This window comes from Rhinoraja longicauda, chromosome 4 (genome assembly GCF_053455715.1).
Source record: "Rhinoraja longicauda isolate Sanriku21f chromosome 4, sRhiLon1.1, whole genome shotgun sequence".
Lineage (NCBI taxonomy): Eukaryota > Metazoa > Chordata > Chondrichthyes > Rajiformes > Arhynchobatidae > Rhinoraja > Rhinoraja longicauda.
The window spans coordinates 17180576-17206963 of NC_135956.1; the positions used below are offsets into that span (position 1 = coordinate 17180576).

The 26388-nt window shown below is 46.5% G+C and overlaps 2 protein-coding genes across 6 annotated transcripts in view; both read left to right on the plus strand.

Moving 5' to 3' along the window:
• Positions 1 to 26388, plus strand: part of dlgap1a (discs, large (Drosophila) homolog-associated protein 1a) — a 539147-nt gene that overhangs the window by 14873 nt on the left and 497886 nt on the right. The window contains exon 1 of one of the 5 annotated variants that reach the window (XM_078397272.1): positions 4848 to 4873. The exons of the other annotated variants lie outside the window; for them this stretch is intronic. The gene's annotated coding sequence lies outside the window, so the exon portion shown is untranslated. Of the gene's footprint in view, positions 1 to 4847; positions 4874 to 26388 lie in introns of those variants that run through there. 5 annotated transcript variants of the gene reach the window in all.
• Positions 20505 to 22115, plus strand: ccnq (cyclin Q). The gene has a single exon (XM_078398509.1). The coding sequence runs from the start codon at positions 21305 to 21307 to the stop codon at positions 21995 to 21997; it is 693 nt and encodes a 230-aa protein (XP_078254635.1). The 5' UTR covers positions 20505 to 21304; the 3' UTR covers positions 21998 to 22115.

The following is a 26388-nucleotide window of genomic DNA, read 5'->3' on the forward strand; positions in this document are numbered from 1 at the left end:
GGACCAGATGACATAGGTTCAAGGTGAAGGGGAAAAGATTTAATAGGAATACGAGGGGTAACTTTTTCACACAAAGAGTGGTGGGTGTATGGAACAAGCTGCCAAAGGAGGTAGTTGAGGCTGGGACTATCCCATCATTTAAGAAACAGTTAGACAGGTACATGAATAGGACAGGTTTAGAGATATGGACCAAGCGCAGAGAGGTGGGCCTAGTGTAGCTGGGATATTGGCCGGCATGGGCGAGTTGGGCCGAAGGGCCTGTTTCCACACTGTATCACTCTATGACTCTATGAGGAAAACCTTTTTCACCCAGGGAGTTGTGAATCTGTGGAATTCTCTGCCACAGAAGGCAGTGTTAGATATAGCTCTTTGGGCTAACGGAATCAAGGGATATGGGGAGAAAGCAGGAATTGGGTACTGATTTTGGATGATCAGCCATGATCATATTGAGTGGTGGTACTGGCTTGAAGGGCCGAATGGCCTACTCCTGTACTTATTTTCTATATTTCTATAAAATGATAATTGAGTTTGAATGTGCTTAGGATGCTTAGGATGAGCTCCAGGTTCATATTAAGTACACCCCATGACCTTGGCTACTCATGTGAGATCAAACTTCTATGACCCTCAGATATTTCAGACTTAACTCAAAGTATTGACCTCCATGGCTATCTGATGTTATTGCCGACTGAGCCTTGTGTTGAAGGTCTTGTGGATACAGGACAGTGCTCCTATTTTGCAACACATATACCCATGTCTCGAACACAGAACCAAAATCCCTGAAGATTCTCACACCTATGCTGTCCAATTCTTCAACATTTCTCATGTCAGATTCCTTTGGTGTGCTTGCCAGCACTTGCTCTTGAACTTGCTCTAGTCTCCTCCCGCATCCCAAAAACTTGTGGGTTTAGTAGGCTAATTAGCCTCTGCAAATTGCCCTCAGTTGGGACTGGATGAGAAAATGAGATAACATAGAACTAGTGTGAATGGGTGATCGATGTTCGGCACGGACTCAGTGGGCCAAAGGCCTTGATTCCACGCTGTATCTTTCAATCAATTAATGAATCAAAGAAGAAAAGCACAAAATGTCAGAGTAACTCAGGCAGCATTTCTGGAGAGAAGGAATGGATAACATTTTAGGACCCTTCTTCAGACTGATGGCTAGCTTTCACTGAAACATTAAACCAACAAGCAGAACAATTCATATTGGCTGTCCACTGGAGTAAAGACATGAAGAAAGAGGAAAATGTTAGGAATACTGTATGACAACAATGTTCGTGTTTTATACTTTAAAATGCAAAGGTTCATTAAGTTGATGAAAACACCAGCATTGATTTTTCATTTATTGCAATTGATACCTATATTGAGCATCTTCGGGGAGTAAAAATTGAATTTCTATTTTTGAAACCAACTCCCATTGATGCATTGTCTAGGTAATTATTTAAAAAGTTATGGACAGGTTTCCACACAATAGTCTGCATCTTAAGTAGCGGCTTGCATTGAAGAGAAAATGCAGAAAGACAGATTTAGTTAGCAAAGGAGAGAATGGTAGATTAAAATGGGATGGAAAAGTGTCCTGGCCTGCAAATGAGATTGGGACCCATTATCATTAATGATTTACACCAATAACCTGGGACCCTGCATGTACATGATAGTAGGCTGTATGCAATGCTGCTTTGCAGCTCCTTAGAAACAGATTCAGAGTGTTGCTTGGTACTTTCCTACTGGCATTTTGATTAGTGATGCTGCTTATTTCTAGCTTATTAAATTTAATTATTAGACTTGAGGGAATGTTCTGTTTTTAGTAGTCTCACCTGAATGAGCAAAAACGGAAAGGAAGACAGACACAATTTGCATTTATGTAGGTTATTAATTTTCAGATTTTAAACTATCTTCCGAAAGCTATTACAGTTCACATCGGTATTTAATGTTTAAACTGCCTTTTTAAGATTTCTAGCACATCCAATTGATAGTGCGATGGTAAAGGCACTGCATGCATTATAACTATCTCTACAATACAAGTTTGCAGAACAAAGATATGTTTTTAAATTGTTCTGGGGATGTAGATTCAGCTTCAAAGCATTCTCTGATTTATGTAAAGGTTCAAGATAATTTAGTCAGGTTCATGATGTCTATAAATGATAGATCTTTCATGGTTTGAAAGGAATGTTCTGACTTGCACATTGGCTATCCTTTGTGTATTGGTGCAGATTTAGACCCAGAGAAATCTCTTCAACCTGCTGTTAGATTAATGTGATCTCAGAAGACTGTATCCCTTAATATTATTCAGCACTGTAGGAAGAACCTGATTTCCTGACTTCTAGATAATTGAGTGCTGAATTTTCCAAACCTCGTACGTGTCTTCGCCCAGCTAAACTGTTTAATTACTGACTTGTGGTTTTGTGAACTTTCAATTACCTGAAATAATTTGTTGTCTGCAGAGTCGTTTAGGTAATGGGAATACGGTGTACTTGTTCCAGCCTGTAGCAGCACGGTGAAGTATAGATGTAAAATATTGCTTTGTGCCTTCGATGGAGAAATGAAAAAGTTGCTCGTAAGTATCAGCTCACAAGAAAACAGGACAGACACGTGCTGGAGTAACTCGGCAGGTCAGGCAACATCACTGAAGGAAAAGGATGGGTGACGTTTCGGGCTAGGGCCCTTCTTCAGACTGACCAGCATTTTGTGTCTATCTTTGGTATGAACTAGCATCTGCAGTTCTTCGTTTCTACAAGGAAATAGGACCAGGAATAGTAGGTTACCTGACCCCTCATGCCTGCACCACCAATCAGTTTGATCATGCCTGATCAATGTTGGCCTCCACTCCTTTCTGTGGCAGTTCCTCGTCGTCCTCAATTCCTCGATCTTCATCTTTCGCCAACTTAAAAATATCTTTGGACCTGACAATCCATTCCCTCAAGACCCTTCAGGATCTTGTATGTTCAGTTTAGTTTAGTTTAGAGATACCTCATGGAAACAGGCCCTTCGGCCAACTGAGACCACGCCGACCATCGATCACCCAGTCTCACTGTATCCACTCCGTACACACTAGGGGCAATTTACAGAGGCCAATTAACCTAGAAAGCTGCATGTCTAAGTTCCACATTGGGAGGGATTGTGTCTGGCTTGCAGGGAGGGATAGGTGGTGGACCTGTTTAATATTTTAAAGTTATGATGAAGCAGATAGACACAAAATGCTGGAGTAACTCAGCGGGACAGGCAGCGTCTCTGGAGAGAAGGAATGGCTGATGTTTCGGGTTGAGACCCTTCTAAGGATTGAGGTCAGTCTGAAGAACGGTCTCGACACAAAACGTCACCCATTCCTTCTCTCCAGAGATGCCACCTGTCCCGCTGAGTTACTCCAGGATTTTGTATCTATCTTCGGTGTAAACGGACATCTGCAGTTCCTTCCTACACAGGATGAAGCAGATTGTATGTTATACTTTGAAGCAACAGCCACTGAAATACTTAGATGCCTACCAGCCGACTCAGACACAAGGGCAAGAATGAATAGTAGGAGCAGAATGTCAATGCACAACCTGAACAGAAAATCTAATGCAATAATGTATTTGGTTGCAGCGGAAACCTAGTTAAGTCTGCTCACGAGTGCCTTTTGTTATTTGTGCCTTTCTAGATAGGCTTGGAAACCCTCTCCGTGTGCTCCATTGCTTCCTCTGTGGCTGCCAACTGGCTGCTGGAAAGCTGGCTTGCTCCTTGCCTCTGAGACACAGATGTCCTCTCAAGATGCCCGCAACCAGCTTGTGCGTTGTGTGAGCCAGTTCCAGCTTGTGAGGAGAGGTGACTGAGTTGCCCGCATTCTGGGGAAGCACTGATGGGGAGAGTGACTGCCTCAGAGTCAGGAGGGTGAATGAATGAAGAAATGAATGATACTTTATTATCACATGCGACATGCCACAGAGATTCTTTGTTTTGCATACACAAGTTTGCAAAGAGGTCGCCGAGAAAGTTTTCCATTTAATTCCCAATGGTCCCTCTTTGTTCTCGTCGACCCCTCCCATGCCAAGTCCCCATTTGTTCTCTCAGTGGCCCCCCTACACCAGGTCCCCCTTTGCTCTCTCAGCCCCCCCCCCCTCCTCACACCGTCCCCCTTTGTTCCCATGGTGCCCCCCCTCACACCGTCCCCCTTTGTTCCCATGGTGCCCCCCCCTACACCGAGTCCCCCTTTGTTCCCATGGTGCCCCCCCCACACCAAGTCCCCCTTTGTTCCCATGGTGCCCCCCCACACCGAGTCCCCCTTTGTTCTCTCAGCACCCCCCCCCTACACCGAGTCCCCCTTTGTTCCCATGGTGCCTCCCACCCACACCAAGTCCCCCTTTGTTCCCATGGTGCCTCCCCCCCACACCAAGTCCCCCTTTGTTCCCATGGTGCCTCTCCTCACCGAGTCCCCCTTTGTTCCCATGGTGCCCCCCCCCCCCACACCGAGTCCCCCTTTGTTCCCATGGTGCCTCTCCTCACCGAGTCCCCCTTTGTTCTCTCAGTGCCTCCCCCCCGCAACCGGGTCCCCTTTTGTTCTCGGCAGCACGACAGAATAGCAGCACCCACCATGGGGGCCCAGTCCCACCTCAGGCACCCACGTACTGGAGCGATCGCGACATCCCGATGAAGGGAAGGAGGGTATATTTCTGATCTTCCAGCTGCACTCTTGTGATACCAGGCGGATAATGGATCTCGCACCTGGGGCTGCTCAGGTTGCCCCATCGTCGTCGTACCTCCGGAAGCCTAGAACGCTGCCAACCGCAGTGAACGGGAATGAAGCAGAGTGTGACAGAGAGGTGGCACAGGAAATTGGTCAAGGAAACAACAGAGAGGGAGAGGAGAAAGGAGGCTGAAGCAGAACGCGTTCTTTGAAGAGAAAGTGAGTGAATTGTCAGTGTGATTTGAAGTAAAAACAACATTTGAAGATATAAAGAGCACTCACCTTGACAGGTGAAGACATGATATTTTCCCCATTTTTCAGTAGATGGGAGGGAATGCTTATTCTGGGCAGTATCTCCTGCAAAGTGCTTGAGTAACTCAGCAGGGCAGGCAGCATCTCTGGAGAACAAGGATATGTGATGTTTTGGGTCCCAACCTGAAACATCATCTATCCATGTTCTCCAGAGATGTTGCCTGGCCTGCTGAGATACTCCAGCACTTTGTCTTTTGTAAATGAGTGTCTGCCGTTCCTTATGTCTCCAGTGCCTCCTGCAAGTTGCCTAGGAGGTCTCTACAGCCCCTTTGCTCATTATATATCCTTACTGCAGAGAGTGTTCCCCCATGTTCATAAGTGATAAGAGCAGAATTAGGCCATTCAGCCCATCAAGTCTACTCCGCCATACAATCATGGCTGATCTAGTTCCCCCTCCTAATCCCATTCTCCTGCCTTTTCCCCATAACCCCTGACACCCATACTAATCCAGAATCTATCTATCTCTGCCTTAAAAATACCCATTGACTTGGCCTCCACAGCCATCTGTGGCAATGAATTCCACAGATTCACCACCTCCGATTAAAGAAATTCCTCGTCATTTCCTTCCTAAATGAACATCCTTTAATTCTGCGGCTCTGACCTCTGATCCCCGACTCTCCCACTAGTGGAAACATCCTGTCCACATCCACTCTATCGAGGCCTTTCTTCTCAAGGCCCCCTGCCTGTAAACCTGGGAGTGTGCCTTGTGCTCTATACTCCCCAGAACCTCAAGTGCAGCTACAATAAAGCTAACAGTGGTTGAAATAGTCCTGATGGTATTGTGCCTGTGTTCCTTCAAGGGTTGACTAATGAGGTCACAGCTGTGTGACTAAGTGCCAGTAGCAGTGTGAAATTCAATTAGAGCTTCCCAGAGATGCAGCTAAAACAGTGTGGCTTCTTTTTAATAGTTCTGTGAAAGATTGCAACTTTCCCAAAGTTTTACAGCAGCGTTAGGGAGACATGCATCAGTGTTATAAAACCTCCCAGGACAGCACAGGACAATTTCCAGGCCGCTGTTTCACTTTCAATCGTGAGGGGCCACAGTTTAAGAATAAGGGGTAGGCCATTTAGAACGGAGATGAGGAAGAACTTTTTCAGTCAGAGAGTGGTGAAGGTGTGGAATTCTCTGCCTCAGAAGGCAGTGGAGGCCAGTTCGTTGGATGCTTTCAAGAGAGAGCTGGATAGAGCTCTTAAGGATAGCGGAGTGAGGGGGTGTGGGGAGAAGGCAGGAACGGGGTACTGATTGAGAGTGATCAGCCATGATCGCATTGAATGGCGGTGCTGGCTCGAAGGGCTGAATGGCCTACTCCTGCACCTATTGTCTATTGTCTATTGAGATACAGAGTGGAAACAGGCCCTTCGGCCCACCGAGACCGCACCGACCAGCGATCCCCGCATATCAATACAGCCTACACACACTAGGGACAATTTACACTTATACCAAGTATACAAACCCAACAATTAACGTACAAACCTTTGGAGGAAACTGAAGATCTCGAAGAAAACCCACGCGGTCCCGGGGAGAACGTACAAACTCCATACAGACAGCAGCCGTAGTCGGGATCGAACCCAGTTCTTTGGCGCTACAAGCGCTGTAAGGCAGCAACTCTACCGCTGCGCCACTGTGCCACTTCGAGCCAGCACCACCATTCAATGTGATCTGAGTCTTAACTATTCTGCCACCAACCCCTACCCCACCATCTCCGTGCACAAGGTGCATGATCCTTTCACTTCTATTTGTCATACAATATAATTTAATGTTTCTGCTTATTGTACATTATGTTACATTAAAAATTGAAAACCTTCCACGAGTATATTTTGCAGCCTTAAATCGTTTTTTGCCTAAAGAGTATGAAGGACAGGTAGCGTGTCATAGAGTCATGCAGTGTGGAAACAGGCCAACTTGCCCACACCAGCCAACGTCCCATCTGCCTGTGTTTGGCCCATATTCCACTAAACTTGTCCTATCCATGTACCTGTCTAATAGTTTCTTAAATGTTGCGATAGTCCCTGCCTCGACTACTTCCTCTGGCAGGTCGCTCCATACATCCACCACCCTTTGTGTGAAAAAGTTACCCCTCAGATTCCTATTTAATCTTTTCCCCCACTCTGTAAACCAATATCCTCTGGTAGCTTGGATTTTTAATTCTCATTACTACAAAATAATGATATCGTACCTGCAGTACATTCCTCTGATCTCACTTGTTTACATTGTTTTCAGCTTGTTTACAGCTATTTATATGTTCAAGTAAATGTTAATGTGAGAGACAGGATATTTGAATTTAAATGATCATCAACAAAATGAGAACTCAATTAGTTGTAAGTGGATGTGATTGCCATCAGTGGAGTGATAAACAGTATTGCATCTTTGGTCCACTTGGTGTACCTGTATATCTGTAGTGTTGAGAATTGGAAGCTTGTTTGTCATATTATGGCTGATATGTTGGTTGAATTAAAGAATGGTTTTATCCATGACATTAATATACATGATAAATTATACATTGGCAGGCTGGGTGCTTAAAAAAGTATTTTGAAGGATCGTTTGGCATCTGAATACAAAACTCATTTATTATTTTTAATAAAGAAAAACATCACATCAAAAACCGGTCGATTTGTTCATGTCCTCAAGCGTTGTTGCAGTCAAAAGATAATAGTGTTTAATATTTGGGATATTGGATTCCAAATAATTCTCTTTGCATTTTAATCAGCTGTCAATGTTAGACAATGGAATATTTTGCTACTGCTTGAGTTCACAGTTAGCATGAGAACACTGTCAATATTGCATGGGTGAGATACATGGTGTGTCTCCCTTTACACTGTTCAGATTAGATCCAAACCTAAACTTTGGGATGCGAAGGGAGGAGATTTGTGGGTCTCTATCAGAGATGCTTGCATCTTCGGTTAGCCACGAGCCAGGCACCAGAAGACTGGAGGAAAGCTAATCTTGTCCCCTCGTTCAAAAAGAGGCAGGAAGAATAAATCTGAAAGCTATAGGCCACTGAGCCCTACGTCAATGGTAGGGATGTTATTGGAGGAGATTCTGAATTGGCCAGTGGAAAATCACCCCATTCTTTTCCATTGATAGACAATAGACAATAGGTGCAGGAGTAGGCCACTCGGCCCTTCGAGCCAGCACCACCATTCAATGTGATCATGGCTGATCATTCTCAATCAGTACCCCGTTCCTGCTTTCTCCCCATACCCCCTGACTCCGCTATCCTTAAGAGCTCTATCTAGCTCCTGGACATTAGGATACAATTAGAATGACCTGGAATCCCATACCTTCGAAATTAAACATCAAGGGCTTTCAATTGTAACAAAGCTAAAGCACATGAACAAATTGGTACAATATCGACCAACTATTGATGTGATGTTTTTCATGTTCTTTCAAGTAATTGATGTTCACGGAGAAAGGCAGGAATTTGGAAGATTCATATTATTTTTTTTGCAGGGGAGATCGTGTCGCTCAAAGCTGAGTTTTGTTTTTCGGGTAACTAAGAAAATTGATGAAGAGAGATCAATAAACATGGTCCATAAGGATAAGTGCGTTTTCCGTGGCCTGACCGTCGTCAAAAATGTTAGGACTGAATTCAGGGGTAGGGAATCCTTCAATACGATTTTAGTTGGGGGTATAGAATCCATTAATACTATTTTAGAGTCTTGTGATATTAAAGAACAGCTCACCAGTGTAATCTGCATCTTCTACTTAATCAAATAGATAGTAACATTAAAAAATCAAACCCTTCCATGAGTATATTTTCTAAAATTGCCTAAAACAATTGCAATCTATCTTACCTAAAGAGCATGTATGATAAATGGCTTGAAATTTTAATTTTCCCCGTGTGGTAGGTTGGTCCAGAGGTTTAAGGCAAAAGGGTTCCAAGGCATGTTGGCACACTGGATCCAAAGTTGGCATGGTGACAGGTGTTAAAGGGTGATTTTCTCACTGTAATACTGTTACAAATGGTGAACCAGAGTGAATGTTGCTGGGACCTTTCTTTGTAATATATATATAAATGACTTGGATGAGAATGTAGGAGGTATGGTTAGCAAGTTTGCTATTAGCTGGAAGGTTAAGCAGTGTGATGGAAGATGGAATTTAATCCAGACAAGGGTGACATGGTGGTGTAGTGGTAGAGCTGTTACCTTACAGTGCCAGAGACCCTGGATTGATCCTGACTACGGGTGCTTGTCTGTACAGTTTGTACGTTCTCCCCGTGACCTGCATGGGTTTTCTCCGAGATCTTCCGTTTCCACCTACACTCCAAAGACGTACAGGTTTGTAGGTTAATCGGCTTGGTGTAAATGTAAAATTGTCCCTCTTGTGTGTATGGTAGTGTTAATGTGTGGGGATCGTTGGTCGGTGTGGACTCAGTGGGCCGAAGGGCCTTTTTCCGTGTTGTATCTCTAGACTAAACTAAACTATGTGTGAGAGACCTTGGGAGTACCTTGATGTACAGAGAAACCTTGGGGGTACAAGTTCACAACTCACTGAAAATGGCAATAAGATAGTTAGGGTGTGAAGAAAGCATTCGATGTGCTTGCCTTCATGGGTCAAGGCACTAAGCATATGACAGAGGTGGGCGGCACAGTACTCCTGCCGAAAATATCACCTCTGTCTTGGCAGCATGCACATGCATGGTCGACACTAATCGACTGACTAACTCTAAATCAAGTGATTAGCTTCGTACCTACCCGTGAAGCTCTATTATAAAGTTAGGGCTTAACTTGGTTCAAAAAATGTTTAAAAATTCATTGTAAAATTATGTAAAGTAGAAAATTCATAAGTCAAAGCTTCTGTAACCTGCCTGCACTGCATTAATAATCATTGCTTACATTTGCTGGTTCATGAAATAAATTAACATTTAGTGATGTATAGAAGTTTGAGCAGTAATTTTGTGGAACACGTTCTTGATTAGTACGGGTGTCAGAGGTTATGGGGAGAAGGCAGGAGGCGGTTAGGAGGGAGAGATAGATCAGCCATGATTGAATGGCGGAGTACACTTGATCTTATGACCATTTTACAATATCTGTGCATCTCTCCCAAAATGATCCTTGCACCCAAAGCAGAAACTCTCTTAGCCTTTACCATGGTACCAAGAATCAAATTTGATGTCATAAGGTCGTGATAGGAGACAAATTAGGCCATTCGGCCCATCAGGTCTACTCCACCTTCGATCGTGGCTGATCTATCTCCTAACCCCATTCTCTCGCCTTCTCCCCATAACCCTTGACACCCGTACTGATCAAAAATCTATCTATCTCTGCCTTAAAAATATCCATTGACTTGGCCTCCACAGCCTTCTTGGCAAAGAATTCCACAGATTCACCACCCTCTGACTAAAGAAATTCCTCCTCATCTCCTTCCTAAATGAATGTCCTTTAATTCTTTAGACTTTAAACTTTCAGTACTGAAACAGGCCCTTCAACCCACCAAGTCCACACCGACCAGATCACCCCATACACTAACACTATCCTAAACATTCGGGACAATTTACAATTTTAACTGAAGCCAATTAACCTACAAACTGGTATGCCTTTGGTGTGTGGGAGGAATGGTGGCGCAGTGGTAAAGTTGCTGCCTTACAGCGCAAGAGACCCGGGTTCGATCCTGACTATGGGTGCTGTCTGTATGTTGTACATTTTCCCCGTGGCCTGCGCGGATTTTTTCCGGCTGCTCGTTTTCTCCCACACTCCAAAGACATACAGTTTTGTGGGTTAATTGGCTTAAAATAATTGTAAATTGTCCCTTCTGTGTGTAGGATAGTGTTAGTGTGTGGCGATCGCTGGTTGGCGTGGACTAGGTGGGCCGAAGGGCTTGTTTCCACGCTGTATCTCTAAACTAAACCATCCTGCCTTGGAAACTGGAGCACCCGGGAGAAAACCCACATGGTCACAGGGGTACAAACTCTGTACAGACAGCACCTGTAGTCAGGATCGAACCCAGGTCTCTGGCGCTGTAAGGAGGCAACTCTACCGCTGCGCCACCGTGCTGCCCACTTCCCATATCCACTTCCCATATCCACTTCCCATATCCACTTCCCATATCCACTTCCCATAATTTCATATCCAGCCCCTGAATATCTTGCATGATTCTTCTGCCCTGCTACTATTCCTTGGAGGTTTGCTCCGTGCTTTTCAAGAGCTGTAGCGATTTGCTGATCTTGCGGTGAAGAAATATAATTTGTTCTCGCACTGTGGGAGCTGAAGACTGCCTGGCTCAGCTCCTATCAGGCGATGCTTTATCTCGTTTCAGATAAGAGGAGCCCACTAACTGTAGCATTCAAACTGTTCCGGGCATTTATGGATCATATTTATTCTCGTAGGTGCCCTTTCTCTAGTAATGATCAAAGGAAGGTATTGTACCACGTTGATATTGTAAGTGGAACCTGACTGTGAACTAATGAGAAGAACTGTAGGCTTACCACAACACTTTGATTGACTATGGTGGTGTTCTGCAAAGTTAACAATAGTCCTGCTGTGTCTAGTCTACCGGTTACAGATGCATCTTCCTTGCATATTGTAATGGCATTTGTTTTGTGGTTGGCCTGCATAATCTTCACATCAGTGTGCAAATAGCAGAATGTAAACTACCCTTTTCCCATTGTAGTGAATTGTTTAGCGTTATAATAGTTGTTTAGCGTTTCACTAACGAATAGTTAGCCTGGATGGAGTGGATGTGGAGAGGGTGTTTCCACGAGTGGGAGAGTTGAGCACCAGTGGCCATAACCTCAGAATAAAAGGACGTTCCTTTAGAAAGAAGATTAGGAGGAATTTCTTTAGTCAAAGGAAGGTGAATCTGTGGAATTCATTGCCATAGAAGGCTGTGGAGGCCAAGTCAATGGACATTTGTTCGGCAGCGATTGGCAGATTCTTGATTGGTATGGGTGTCAGAGGTTATGGGGAGAAAGCTGGAGAATGGGATGAAGGGAAAGATAGATCAGCCATGATTGAATGGCGGGGAAGACTTAATGGGCTGAATGGCCTAATTCTGCTCCTATAACTTGAACCTGTTCAAATCATTTTTAAATGCTGTACTTATACTGCCTTTATGAGAGGTCTCGCTCAAGTTGACTGGAGCAGGTTATTTGAGGGGAAAGGAACATCAGCCAAGTCAGATGTTTTTAAAAGTGTACTGAAGAAAGCTCAGGATGTGTACGTCCCCGTTAGAGGAAGGGCAAAGCAGGCAAACGTAAGGAAGCTTGGCTGACGAGGTTAAATTGAGATGTTAATCAAAAACAAGAAGGATGCATGGGACAGGTATAGGCAGCTGGATCAAGTGCATGCCTGGAGAAGTTTCGGGAACTAAGGAGTATACTAAAAAAGGAAATCAGAAGGGCAAAAAGGGGCCAGGAGATAGCTCTGGCGGGTAGTATTAAGGACAATCCCAAAAGATTTTATAAATACATGGGGGAAAAGGGTAACTAGAGAGAGAGTGGGACCTCTCAGGAACCAAAGCGGTCAACTCTGTGTGGAGCCACAGGAGATGGGCAAGGTCCTCAATGAGTATTTCTCCTCTGTATTTACCGAGGAGAAAGACAGTAGGACGGAGGAACTTGGAGCAGTCAATGGAAGTGTTTCGAGGGCAGTCAGGGTTACAGACTGACTGAAGGTACTGTCGTGTTTGAAGGTAGACAAATCTCCTGATCAGATATATTCGAGGACATTGCGGGAAACTAGAGAGGACATTGCGGGAGCCAGACATGTGAGTGAGGTAAAAACAAAAGTGGAAAAGAGTACAGCGGGGGTCAAAAAATTGAAACATTTTTGAAAATGTACACACAGAATTACCCGTTTCAAGCCTCTTTTAGTGCATTTCAAATTAAAAATGGACATGACAAACTAACATGAATATATCACTGTATGCTAAGAACATTTTGAAGTAAATTCGCACATTAAGTGATAATCAGCCCAAAAAGATGGTAATTGGCTTTTCTGCTGTGTTTTATATTTTAACCCCGTCTTAATTAATTTAGTTATATAATCTTGCACTTAAATTTAATATTTACTCATTACAGTTCCACCAGTGATTTTCTGTTACTCTTGGTTCCAGAGCTTTGCTGGTTTATCCAGCAGGCCACGGAAGTCGGCTATGGGGATAGATGTGCTGGCTCCAGCTGGGCTGGAGTTCCAGAGCCCCGGCCGCAGGTTACAAATTCAACCCACCGATCGGCCGTAGAAGTCCCGATGAGGTCGAGATTGACTGCCTTGCCCAGCCTAGGTGCCACATTTTCGGGCAGACCTCCAGGGCGCGGGGGATTTCTCGCGGAGCCCCTAGCGACCTCTAGCAGAACCCTAGTGTTCATTACAAGTCTATACATCGTTTATTTTCTTCTTTTTTTATCCGATTTCTCCGTCGGTAAACGCGATTTTGGCAAAGTGAAAAACGTGGAAATCATGCAAAAAGCGCCGAAAATGGATTTTAAAAACGTGTAAATCCGCGGAAATGCAGAAAATTCACATGCCTGGGGAGCCCATGTCGAAATCTACGTGTCGTCCTTAAATACAGGAGTGGTGTCGGAAGACTGGAGGGTGGCAAATGTTGTGCCTCTTTTCAAGGCCTGCAGGGAAAATGTTGGGAACTATAGGCTGGTGAGCTTAACATCTGTAGTTGGTAAGTTACTGGAGAGTATTCTGAGCAATAGGTTATACAGGCATTCGGATGGGAAAGTCAGCATGGTTTTGTACGTGGGAGGTCGTGTCTCACAAATCTGATTGATTTTTTTGAAGACGTGACCAAAAAGGTTGATGAGGGCAGAGTTGTAGATGTTGTATACATGAACATCCTCGTAAATCTTTTCTGAACCCTTTCGAGCTTGACAATATCTTTCCAATAACATGGTGCCCAGAACTGAACACAATATTCTAAATACGGTCTCACCAACATCTTATACAACTGCAACATGACCTCCCAACTTCTGTACTCAATATTCTGACTGATGAAGGCCAAAGTGCCAAAAACCTCTTTGACCACCTTATCTACGTAAGACGTTCGACAAGGTTCCACATGGTAGGCTGCTCTGGAAGGTTAGATAGCATGGGATCCAAGGAGATTTAGCTGAATGGATAGCAAATTGACTCCATGGAAGGAAGCAGAGGGTGATGGTGGAAGGTTGCTTCTCAGAATGGAGGCCTGTGACTAGTGGTGTGCCTCAGGGTTCGGTGCTTGGCCCATTACTGTTTGTCATCTACATCAATGATTTGGATGAGAACATACAGGGTAAGATTAGCAAATTTGCAGATGATGCAAAAGTTAGTTGTTTTGCAGTTAGTGAAGATGGCAGTGAAAGATTGCAGCAGGATCTGGATCGATTGGCAAGGTGGGCAGAGGAATGGTTGATGGAATTTAATACAGAAAAGTGTGAGGTGTTGCATTTTGGGACGTTGAACAAGGGCAGGACCTACACAGTAGGCCTCTGGGTAGTGTTGTAGAGCAGAGGGATCTAGGAGTACAGGTGCATGGTTCCTTGAAGGTCGAGTCGCAGGTAGATAAGGTGGTCAAAGAGGCTTTTGGCACTTTGGCCATCATCAGTCAGAGTATTGAGTACAGAAGTCGGGAGGTCATGTTGCAGTTGTATAAGATGTTGGTGAGACCGCATTTAGAATATTGTGTTCAGTTCTGGACACCATGTTATAAGAAAGATATTGTCAAGCTTGAAAGGGTTCAGAAAAGATTTACGAGGATATTGCCAGGACTAGAGGGTGTGAGGTATAGGGAGAGGTTGAGTAGGTTGGGTCGCTATTCCATGGAGCGCAGGAGGATGAGTGGAGATCTTATAGAGCTATACAAAATCATGAGAGGAATAGATCGGGTAGATGCACAGTCTTTTACCCAGAGTAGGGGAATCGAGGACCAGAGGACATAGGTTCAAGTTGAAGGGGAAAAGATTTAATAGGAATCCGAGGGGTAACATTTTCACACAAAGGGTGGTGGGTGTATGGAACAAGCTGCCAGAGGAGGTAGTTGAGGCTGGGACTATCCCATCGTTTAAGAAACAATTAGACAGGTACATGGATAGGACAGGTTTGGAGGGATATGGACCAAGCGCAGGCAAGTGGGACTAGTGTAGCTGGGACATTGTTGGCCGGTGTGGGCGAGTTGGGCCGAAGGGCCTGTTTCCACACTGTATCAATCTATGACTCTATGACTCTGCCACCTTCTCAGACAGCTTGTTCCATTTACCCATCACCCTGTGTGTGGAAAAACGTGCCCCTCTGATCCCCATTCAATCATTCTCTTCTCACCTGACACCTTTGCCTTCCGCTTATAGACTCCCCTACCCTGGGAAAAAGACTGTCACCATCTATCCTATCTCTAACCCATAACTTTATAAACCTCTAAGGTCACCACCCAGCCCTTCTTTCATTGAAGGAAAGCAATCCCAGCCTAACCAATCTATCCTTTTAGTTTAAACACTCCGGGCAATATTCTTCTGATTTATTTTCCCCATGTACCCTCGCTAGCTTAATCACATCCTTCCCACCACGTGGCAATCAAAACTACACACAATATTCCAAGTGGGGATTAACCAACATTTTGCATAACTGTAAAATGGCATACCAACTCCTGTACTCAATGCCACGGCTGATGCAAGCACTGTATGCTTTCTTCACTACCTTGTCCACCTGTAATGCCACTTTTAAAGAACCATGTACTTGTGTCCCTAGGTCGCCCTAATTCACAACACTCGCCAACACTGTATGTCCTGCACCAATGTTGAACCTGGACTCAGAAGCAAAAGAGAATACCAATGATGAATGGCAGACACTGTACTCCTGTGACATACATGGTTCCAATGAGATTTGCTCTACATCTCAAAATTGATATCCATATTTAAAATGGATATCCCCAGGTACTTTCCCCTGTAACTGCAGGAAATGCAACACCTGTCCCTTTACCTCCCCCCTTGACTCCAACCAAGGACCCAAACAGTCTTTCCAGGTAAGGCAGAGGTTCACCTGCACCTCCTCCAACCTCATCTACTGTATCCACTGTTCCAGGTATCAACTTCTCTACATCGGCGAGACCAAGCGCAGGCTCGGCGCACGTTTCACTCAACACCTCCGCTCAGTCCGTCTCAACCAACTGATCTCCCGGTGGCTCAACACTTCAACTCCCCCTCCCATTCCCAATCTGACCTTTCTGTCCTGGGCCTCCTTCATTGTCAGAGTGAGGCCCAGGTCAAATTGGAGGAACAGCACCTCATATTTTGCTTGGGCAGTTTACACCCCAGCGGTATGAACATTGACTTCTCTAACTTCAGGTAGTGCCTGCTTCCCCTCTCTATCCCCTCCCCCTTCCCAGGTCTCCCACTAGTCTTCCTGTCTCCGACTACATCCTATCCTTGTCCCGCCCCCTCCCCTGTCATCAGTCTGAAGAAGGGTCTCGACATGAAACGTCACCAATTCCTTCTCTCCCGAGATGCTGCCTGACCCGCTGAGTTACTCCAGCATTTTGTGTCTACCTTCCATATTTATCATCACCAATGTGCACAATGACTTTACTATTAACCTTTACCACTGCCTAGATAGCATGTGCCAATAGGGAGCAGGAAGTAGACATTAGTGGTGCATTTGGACAATATTTAATGTCGTTCTCCCCGTGATCGCGTGGGTTTTCTCCGAGATCTTTGGTTTCCTCCCACACTCCAAAGACGTACAGGTGTGTAGGTTAATTGGCTTGATACATCTGTAAAATTCTCCCTAGTGTGTGTAGGAAAGTGTTAATGTGCGGGGATTGCTTGTCCCTGGTTAAATGATTGCTGGTCATTTAACCCCTGCATCTAGTTCAACAGTTCAATGAATCTGTCTTTTGAAAAGTGTATTAACGTAAGGATGAATAGGGATTTGCATTTTTATAGGCATTGACATACTATTTTTATTGCAGTGCATCTCTCAGTGGTGCACAATATTCTATATCAGCGGTCTCCAAACCGTGGCCCGTGGACTCGGTGGGCCGAAGGACCTGTTTCCGCGCTGCATCTCTAAAACTAAAACTAATCTGGCACAGTTAGTGAGGTTTATGACTGACAAATTTATTAGGAATTTGAGGATATCTCAACCAGAGTGGACATAGAGGAGCCAAAAGATGTATGGCATTTGGACTTCTAAAAGGCATTTGGCAAGGTGTCTCATGAAAAATGTGGAGAGAAAAATATCGGCGATGATAGGATTAATTTAATAGTGTGTTCTGTGGGTGTTGCAGAGCCTATCGGTGGAGGTTTGCTGTATTCCCATGCTGTATTTCTTTACTACTCTGGTTTAAGAGTCATGGAGTCAGTCATACAGCATGAAAAGCAGGCCCTTCAGCCCAACTCGTGCATGTCGACCAAGATATCTCATCTACGCTAGTCCCATTCGGCCCATCAAATCTTCTCCGCCATTCACTCATGGCTAATCTACCTTTCCATCTCAACCCCATTCTCCTGCCTTCTCCCCATAACCCCTGACAACCTTACTATTCACTGGACTAAAATAACGAAAGGGAATCTGACTAAAACATGGAAGATTCCAAAGGCATATGCTAAGAGGAAGCTTCCTCTGATGGCAGAGTCCAGAATCAGAGTCCTCAGGATAAGGGAGTTCTTATTTAAGACAGAGATAAGAAGAATTTTTCTCTCAGTTGCGACTGTGTAGAGCTTCAAGTTATTCTGCTGTAACATGTTTCCACAATGCAAATTGGAAATAATGCGATCAATGAAATAGGCCCAATCAATACAAATAGTGTTCCTTAATTTATTATAACATGATTTTTGATCGGAACTAGAAAAACACGGAAAAAAGTTACTTTGAAAATTGACAAGCAGAAAAAAAGCTGAGTTGAAAATCACGTTTCCATGTGGCCTCCTGCAATTATCACAGCATTGTCTCTTAAGAACACATCTGTTAATTTAATCATTTTTGACGTGTCTGGTGACACTTGTGCACTGATACTTTATTAAACAATACAATATACAGCCTGTTCTTAGCTTGCAGTAATGAAAATAAACTTTATTTTTGAAATTCTAGAGAAAAATAATGTTTTGTTGTTGCTAGTCTGAAATTCTCAAGCCCCTGACCCTCATTTCCCTATTGAGACATTTGCTCTTATAACTGTATTAGATCCGAAATGTCACCTCTTCCCTTTCTCCAGAGATGCTGTCTGACCCATTGAGATACTCCAGCTTTTTGAGTCTATCTTCAATTTAAACCAGCATCTGCAGTTCCTTCCTACACAAGATATCATGGTGAATGGGATAAGACCAGGAATGTGATTTTGAGATGGATGATCAATAATGACCATGTTAAATGGTAGAGCAGGCACAGAGTGTTGAATACCTACCCCTGCTCAATTTTGTTGTGTTCCTATGTTTCTAATCTTTCATAAGTTATCAAAGGCATGATAATTTAACTCCTGGAACTGGTTCAACAATTCAATGAATCTGTCTTTTGAAAAGTCATACAAATAACATTATATTATTGTACGGATGAATAGGGATCTGCATTGTTATTGGCATTAACATACTTTTTTATTGCAGTGCATCTCTCACTGGTGCACAATATTCCATGTCAGCGGTCTCCAAACTGTGGCCCGCGGGTCACATCCGGCCCGCCACGAGATTTTATCCGGCCTGCAGCAAGCACGTTCCGTGCTGCGGGTTCTGTGGTAGCGTGGGAACTTTTTTTAGCGGCCTGTATGAATGGTGGTTTATTGTTACGTGTGCACTGCACAGTGGAATTATTTTTGCATAGATCACACGTGCACAAGTCACCACCATATGTTGGCGCCGTTTACAAAAAGTCCAAAGTCGAGTCCGCGTTCTGGAGCGGCTCCCGATCCAGGCGAGCCCCAGGCTGCTGCAGGGCCTCCTCCGTCGCCCTCGACTGGCTCGGCCCATCGATCGACATCCCTCTCCTCACCCGACCGACCGCCTGTGTGTCCCGGGGGAAACGCCTTCTGCAGCCGACCTTGCAGGGGCCTACTAGACCCCTCTCCTACTGGCCCACTCACCGTGCCCGTCGTCGCCAGCGGCTCCCTCCTCCTCGGTTCTCCGGTCTTCAGGGCCGATCTCGGCAGTTTCTGAACTTACACATCAGGTAGGCTATCAAGTTGAGGGCTTGTATGCAGTTGCCGACTTAATAATAATTTTAAATTTTAATGATTTCTTAGCAGAGTGCCCACCCATGAGTCACTGCAAAGGTGATACACATGTGGTCATTCCGCCATTATATATATTTCTATACTGTCTGCATGCCCACTGGTGGTCGCTGTATTTTTTCTGTTTTATAAATAATTGTATACCTACTTTATATATATATATATATATATATATATAAATATATATATATATATATATATATATATATATATATATTCCAATATTTCAAGCTCTTTTTAAAAATTGAATATTATTTATTTGTTGCCATATAAACCTCATTAAATTTATAAAACTGACATTTCTTTATTTTTTCCTACGGCCTGCAAAAATGTGCCTAATGTGGCCATCATGCTGAAAAGTCTGGAGGCCCCTGTTCTATATAAAAGACATCGTCTGTCTCTAGGCAACACACAGGCTGAAAATAAACATGCTGCAAGTTGCAGGTTACGGAATTAAAGTATAATAATGAAAAAGAGATCTAGGAACAAGGTGGTCTAACATCTAGTGATGGTCTTGTGAGGGAAAAATTGATACCACAATAAATTTGGGAATGATGATTATGACTCTTTAAAAATAAAGATAGAAAGCATATTAACACCAATCGGTACTGAGTGTATGAAAGATCATGCAGTGTCAAACAAAAGTGATGACTGCACCTGCCCGTGCCAAGGCGGCTTGTTGTAAAGGAGGCATTTGGAAAACGTTAAGAAAGGTTGTAAATAGACATTCATCCTGTTTCTGAAAGGCCTAGGAGTTGAGTGAGTGTGTGTACATGTGTGTGTGTGTATATATATATATATATGTGTGTGTGTATACATAGATATATGCACACATATGTGTGTGTCTGTGTGTGTTTATATGCACACACAGATGGGAAAGAACTGCAGATGCTGGTTTAAATCGAGACACAAAATGATGGCGTAACTCAGCATGACAGGCAGCATCTCTGGAGACAAGGAATGGGTGATGTTTGGATCACAATCCTTCAGACTGATGTCAAGGGAGTGTGTGTGTGTTTGTACACACACTTAACTTTTTTTAAAATTTATTATATTGTTTACAGTGTACTATGTTTGCATATTCTGTTGTGCTGCTGCAACCCGCAAGTAAGAATGTAATTCTTCTAGCAGGGACGTTTGACAATGAAACTGTTGATCACCCAATGGACAGCACCAAAGTCTGCTCTGTTATCTTTGGGTAGCACCGAGCATGGATCAGAAACATCTTGGTTGATTAGCCTAGTGTGAGAGGTGTTTTAAACTTTTCATTCAGAGCCAAGGAAGGCTGGTGCGCGCACGTCACGTCCCCCCCCCCCCCCCCCCCCCCCACGTGTCGGGGGGAGCGAGCGGGTGGAGCCGCGGGGACGAGCAGCAGCAGCGGCGGCGGCCCGGGCGCTCCCTCCCTCTCACCCTCCCACCCTCGCCGCGGGAGCGAGCAGCGGGGACGAGCACAGCCAGATCGGCCCGGGCGCTCCCCCGACCCACAAGGAGCGAGTGGGGCCGCGGACACGAGCAGCGGCGGGCACGAGCACAGCCTGATTTCTCACTTAGCGGGGACGAGCAGCAGCAGCAGCAGCGACGGGGACGAGCACAGTCCCCCCCCTCGGGAGCGAGCAGCAGACGCGGGGACGAGCACAGTCCCCCCCCTCGGGAGTGAGCAGCGGACGCGGGGACGAGCACAGTCCCCCCCTCGGGAGTGAGCAGCGGACGCGGGGACGAGCACAGTCCCCCCCCTCGGGAGTGAGCAGCGGACGCGGGGACGAGCACAGTCCCCCCCCTCGGGAGTGAGCAGCGGACGCGGGGACGAGCACAGTCCCCCCCTCGGGAGCGAGCAGCGGACGCGGGGACGAGCACATCCCCCTCCCCTCGGGAGCGAGCAGCGGACGCGGGGACGAGCACAGTCCCCCCCTCGGGAACGAGCAGCGGACGCGGGGACGAGCAGTCCTTCGGGAGCGAGCAGCGGACGCGGGGACGAGCACAGTCCCCCCCCCCCCCCTCGGGAGCGAGCAGCGGACGCGGGGACGAGCACAGTCCCCCCCCCCCCTCGGGAGCGAGCAGCGGACGCGGGGACGAGCAGCGGACGTGTGGACGAGCATAGTCCCCCCGCGGGGGCGAGCAGCGGCTCCCTCCCTCCCTCCCTCCCTCCCTCCCTCCCTGCCCGTGTCCGGGCGGGTGTGTGTGTGGGCCGCTGCGGGCCCGGGATGGAGGAGTGGCGGCGGGAGCGCCTACATTTCCGCGTGTGCCGCTTCATCCTGGAGTCGGGGGTGAAGCTGGGCCTGGGCTCGCTGCCGCTGGCGTCGGCCTGCACCATCTACCACCGCTTCACCGCCCGCACGGCGCCGGGCGCCTACGACCCTTACCTGGTGGCCACGGCCGCCATCTTCCTGGCCAGCAAGGTGGAGGAGCAGCACCTGCGGGCCCGCGACATCCTCAACGTGTGTCACCGCTACCTGTACCCCCGCCTGCAGCCGCTGCAGCTCGACGCCACCTTCTGGGACCTGCGGGAGAGCCTGGTGCAGTGCGAGCTGCTGATGCTCAGGGTGCTCAACTTCCAGGTGTCCTTCCAGCACCCCCACAAGTACCTGCTTCACTACCTGCTAGCACTGCGCGGCTGGCTCAACCGCCACGTCTGGCAGCGCACCCCCCTCGGGCCCACAGCATGGGCTCTACTACGGGACAGCTACCACGGGCCCCTGTGCCTCCGACACCGGCCCCAGCACCTGGCCGCCGCCGCACTACACCTCGCCCTGCTCTGCTACGGCCTGGACGTCCCCGGACAGGGCGACAGCGGCCGCGACTGGTGGCAGGTACTGTGTGAGAGCTGCACCTGGGACATCCTGCAGGAGATCGGCCGCGAAATGGTGGCCGTGTACGAGATGGACGCTAAGCTGTGAGGGAGAGGGGGGGGGGGGGGGGGGGGGGGTATACACACCTTCGGGAAGCACTCTCCTCTTCCCGTCACTCTCCCCTCCCTTTCTGCCCTCCCCTCCCTTTCTCCCCTCTCCTCCCTCCCCCCCCTCTCCTTCCCCCTCTCCTTCCCCCCCCCCTCCTCTCCTCTCCCCCCCCCTCCTCTCCTCTCCCCCCCCCCTCCTCTCCTCTCCCCCCCCCTCCTCTCCTCTCCTCTCCCCCCCCCCCTCCTCTCCTCTCCCCCCCCCCCTCCTCTCCTCTCCCCCCCCCTCCTCTCCTCTCCCCCCCCTCCTCTCCTCTCCCCCCCCCTCCTCTCCTCTCCTCCCCCCCTCCTCCCCTCCCCTCCCCCCCTCCTCCCCTCCCCTCCCCCCCTCCTCCCCTCCTCTCCTCCCCTCCCCCCCTCTCCTCCCCTCCCCCCCTCTCCTCCCCTCCCCTCCTCTCCCTCCCCCCCTCTCCCTCCTCTCCCTCCCCCCTCCTCCCCCTCCCCCCTCTCCTCCCCCCCCTCCCCCTCCCCCCTCTCCTCCCCCCCTCTCCTCCCCCCCTCTCCTCCCCCCCCTCTCCTCCCCCCCTCTCCCCCTCTCCCTCCCCCCTCCTCTCTCCCTCCCCCCTCCTCCTCTCCCTCCCCCTCTCCCTCCCCCCCTCTCCCTCTTCCCCCCCTCTCTCCCCCTCCCCCCTCTCTCCCCCTCTCTCTCCCCCCCCCCTCTCCTCCCCCTCTCTCCCTCCCCCCCCCCTGTCTGGCTGTCTTCCTCTGCACTTTCCAAAGCCTCTACATCCATCCTGTATTGGGACAACTTGAACTGCATGCATTACTCTAAATGCGGCCAAACTAAATTCCTATTAAGCTGCCACATAAAATCCTAATACATGCCCACCACCAATCTTTCGGCACCCTTGGTTCCAGACCCTTGACGGTATCTGTATTGCCGGACCAACAGAGGTCACAGCGTCAGAGGAGTCAGAACGGTCTCCGTAGGTCGCAGGGGGGCCAAGATACCGGCCTACAAAGTTGGCCTCTGAGGTCGGCTGTGGGAACGAATCTGCCGACTCTGGCTGTGCCAGTTCCAGACCCCCAGCCACAGGGGGCAAATTCGACCCGTGGAAGTCCCGATTCGGTCAAGATCAGCCGCCTCACCCGTCCGAGGCGCCACATTTTCAGGGCCGTTTTCAAGAGGGGGATTTCAAGTGCCCTCTCCTAATTTTGTCCAGATTAGAGGTGGCGGAGTACCTGTTGCTGGAAAATCGGTGGTGGACCTGTACTGTAATAGCATTTAAAAGACGCTTGGATACATGGGTAGGAAAGATCTAGAGGGATATGGCCAAGCACGGGCAAATGGAACTAACTTAAATGGCTGATCTTGCTCAGTGTGAACGATTTCGGCTGAAAACCCTGTTTCTGTACAGTTTGACTCTGACTTTATGTTGGTATTGTGAATATTTTTTAAATGAAAAATTTCCAAAGAATTGTTGAGCAACCATTTCAAACTTTAATGGAGTGAATTATGGTTCATGTAAAGTTGGTTTTGTTATGTATATAAATATTTCATTGGAAATGTGTGCAGTTGTACCTACAATATGTGGATTAATGATTACTATTATTAATCCAGATTTCTTTTACTAATAAACTGATCTACTCCTGAAACCATTGCTGTGCTTCTCTGGGATATATGTGCACATGTCAAGCTAATTATGGAATTGTGCTAACTGAAACATTTCCCAATACTGTATTACTCTATGAAATAATTGTTCATCAGTGCATTCACTTCTTACCATCTGCGTTGCAATGAAATAATTTGTGTTCTACACATTTTACATTTTATTAACTGAGCTGAAATTTCCTCCAAATAATTATTGCAAAGAGCTTGACATTAACACTGGTCCTTGCAGCAAACTGAATTCCCTTGCCACTAACTCTCCCCTCCTGAGCAATGCTCTGAGGCTAAATCGTTCTGCCCTCCATCACTGGTGGCTGATAATCAGCTGCTACGGCTCTAGGTTCTGGGCCAGTTCTACAGACAATCTGCCTGACCACCTACCTGTATATTTGTAGTCACAATGAGCTGCATATGCTGAAATCTTGAACCAAACACAGTGCTGGAGGAACTCTGGATCAGGCATCATCTGGGGAAGGAATGGACAGGTGACTTTTCAGATTGGGACCCTTCTTCAGACTACTTCCGATCCGAAACATCGTCAGCCTATTCCCTCCACAGATGCTGACTGACACGCTGAGTCACTCCAGCATTTGTGTTTTACTCAACCTATTTGTAATGGACATTAATCCTAGAGTTATCACAATTGACCTCAAATTGAAAATCTCAATTTGAATTTGGTGAAAACATTGCACTTGTGGCTTGCATCATGAAGATCTAGTGAGTGCTGTACCATTTCAGCTTTTAGTCCAATGGAATTCAATAAGATGCAATGTAGTTGCAATGCTATCAAATTGGCAACCAGTCAATCATGGTGAAAAGCGCTCATAGGCCATACAACTTGAAACAAAATAATTCTAAACATTATATGGAGAGATGCCTGTAGACTGGAACATGTATCTGGGGTTTTTTTAAAAGATGAATTAGATGAAAAGATAAAAAAGATGTCCTGACAGTCAGGAAGCAGCATGTGCGGCTGGGGAAGCACATCTCAGACCCTCAGCATAGGAGCACCGCAAGGCTGCGTACACTCCCCTCTCCTTTACTCTCTCTACACCAACGACTGCACCTCCACAGACTCCTCTGTCAAGCTCCTCAAGTTTGCGGATGACACAATCCTGATTGGACTGATCTGGGATGGGGACGAATCTGCCTACAGACGGGAAGTGACACAGCTGGCGTCCTGGTGCCATCGCAACAACCTGTAGCTCAATGCTCTTAAGACAATGGAACTAATTGTAGATTTTCGAAGAGCTCCCCCTCCCCCACTCACCATCAACATCACCACAGTCACATCTGTGGGGTCATTTAAGTTCCTTGGAACCATCATCTCCAGGGACCTTAAATGGGGGGGCCACCATCGACTCCACAGTCAAAAAGGTCCAACAGGATGTACTTCCTGCGGCAACTGAGGAAACAATCTGCCACAGGCAATGATGGTCCAATTCTACACTGCTATTATTGAGTCTGTCCTCACCTTCTCCATCATGGTCTGGTTTGGCTCAGCCACCAAGCATGACATCCGGAGGTTGCAACAGATCGTTTGCACAGCTGAGAAGATTGTTGGCTGCAACCTTCCCCCCATTGGTGACCTGTACACTGCAAGGGCCAGGAAGCGAGCGGGCAAGATCATCTCTGACCCCTCTCACCCTGGCCACAAAATCTTTGAAGCACTTCCCTTTGCAAGGCGACTCCGGACTGTCAAAGCAGACACAGCCAGACATAAAAATAGCTTTTTTTTCCACGAGTAGTAGTTCTACTCAATAACCAAAGTCTGTAGTCTCTTTCTTGCTCTAGTTTATTTTCACCCACATGTTTAGACCGTAATGTTGTATCCTTATTGTTTTGTTGTGTTTATGCTCTATTCTTAATTGTTAAATTGTATGTGTTGTCATTTGTGAGCGGAGCACCAAGGCACATTCCTTGTATATGCACATACTTGGCCAATAAACTTATTCATTCATTCATTCAATTATCAAAATCAACAATAAAAATCAGAGAGGAAAAATGATCCATGACCAAGAAGTTGAATCATGTAAGGGGTTTCCATTTGGTAAATACTCACTGCATAATGACAATTCTTCATGTCACGTTTGGTTCATCAGTTAATCGTTTCATTCTATGTGAAGGTATTCTTGCTGTATAAGGGGCTCTCCTGTGAATGTATGGGTTTCCTCTAGCTTCCCTGGTGTAGAACATAGTCATAGAGGCATACAGCATGGAAACAGTATTGCAGAGTGTAAGTGCAAATGGAAAGGCCACGCAGAGTTGGTGTTCAAAGTAACAGGTGATTTATTAAAACTGATGCTCACCAGGAGACCAGTAATATCTGATCTGAGCACGACTTTGGTACAGCTTTTACATTCTCAGCTGACAAGATTAAACAAAAACTATATTAACAGTACATTATTATAGGTCTATATTAATAGGTCTTGATTACAGAATGAGGGTTACAGAAAGACTTAATTAGATTACAAACTGGGTATTGATTAGAGAATGAAATAATTATCCACAAGTCAAACTTAGTTGACAGTAAATCCAATTTTCTGTTACAACATTGGCTACACATTAACAATCAATAAAGCTGTGGAAACCCCACCTCTACTAGCTGTACCACTGCCACCCATTTATTCAATGGGCTTCAATCTTGACGGAGAGCCTATTAAGTGTCATCAACCATGACCTATCCACTGATCTCACCTCTCTGCGTTCCACCGAACCAGATCATT

Bases quoted from the DNA above. Each gene is read 5' to 3' on its own strand.
- ccnq (XM_078398509.1), top strand. From the start codon at position 21,305: ATGGAGGAGTGGCGGCGGGAGCGCCTACATTTCCGCGTGTGCCGCTTC.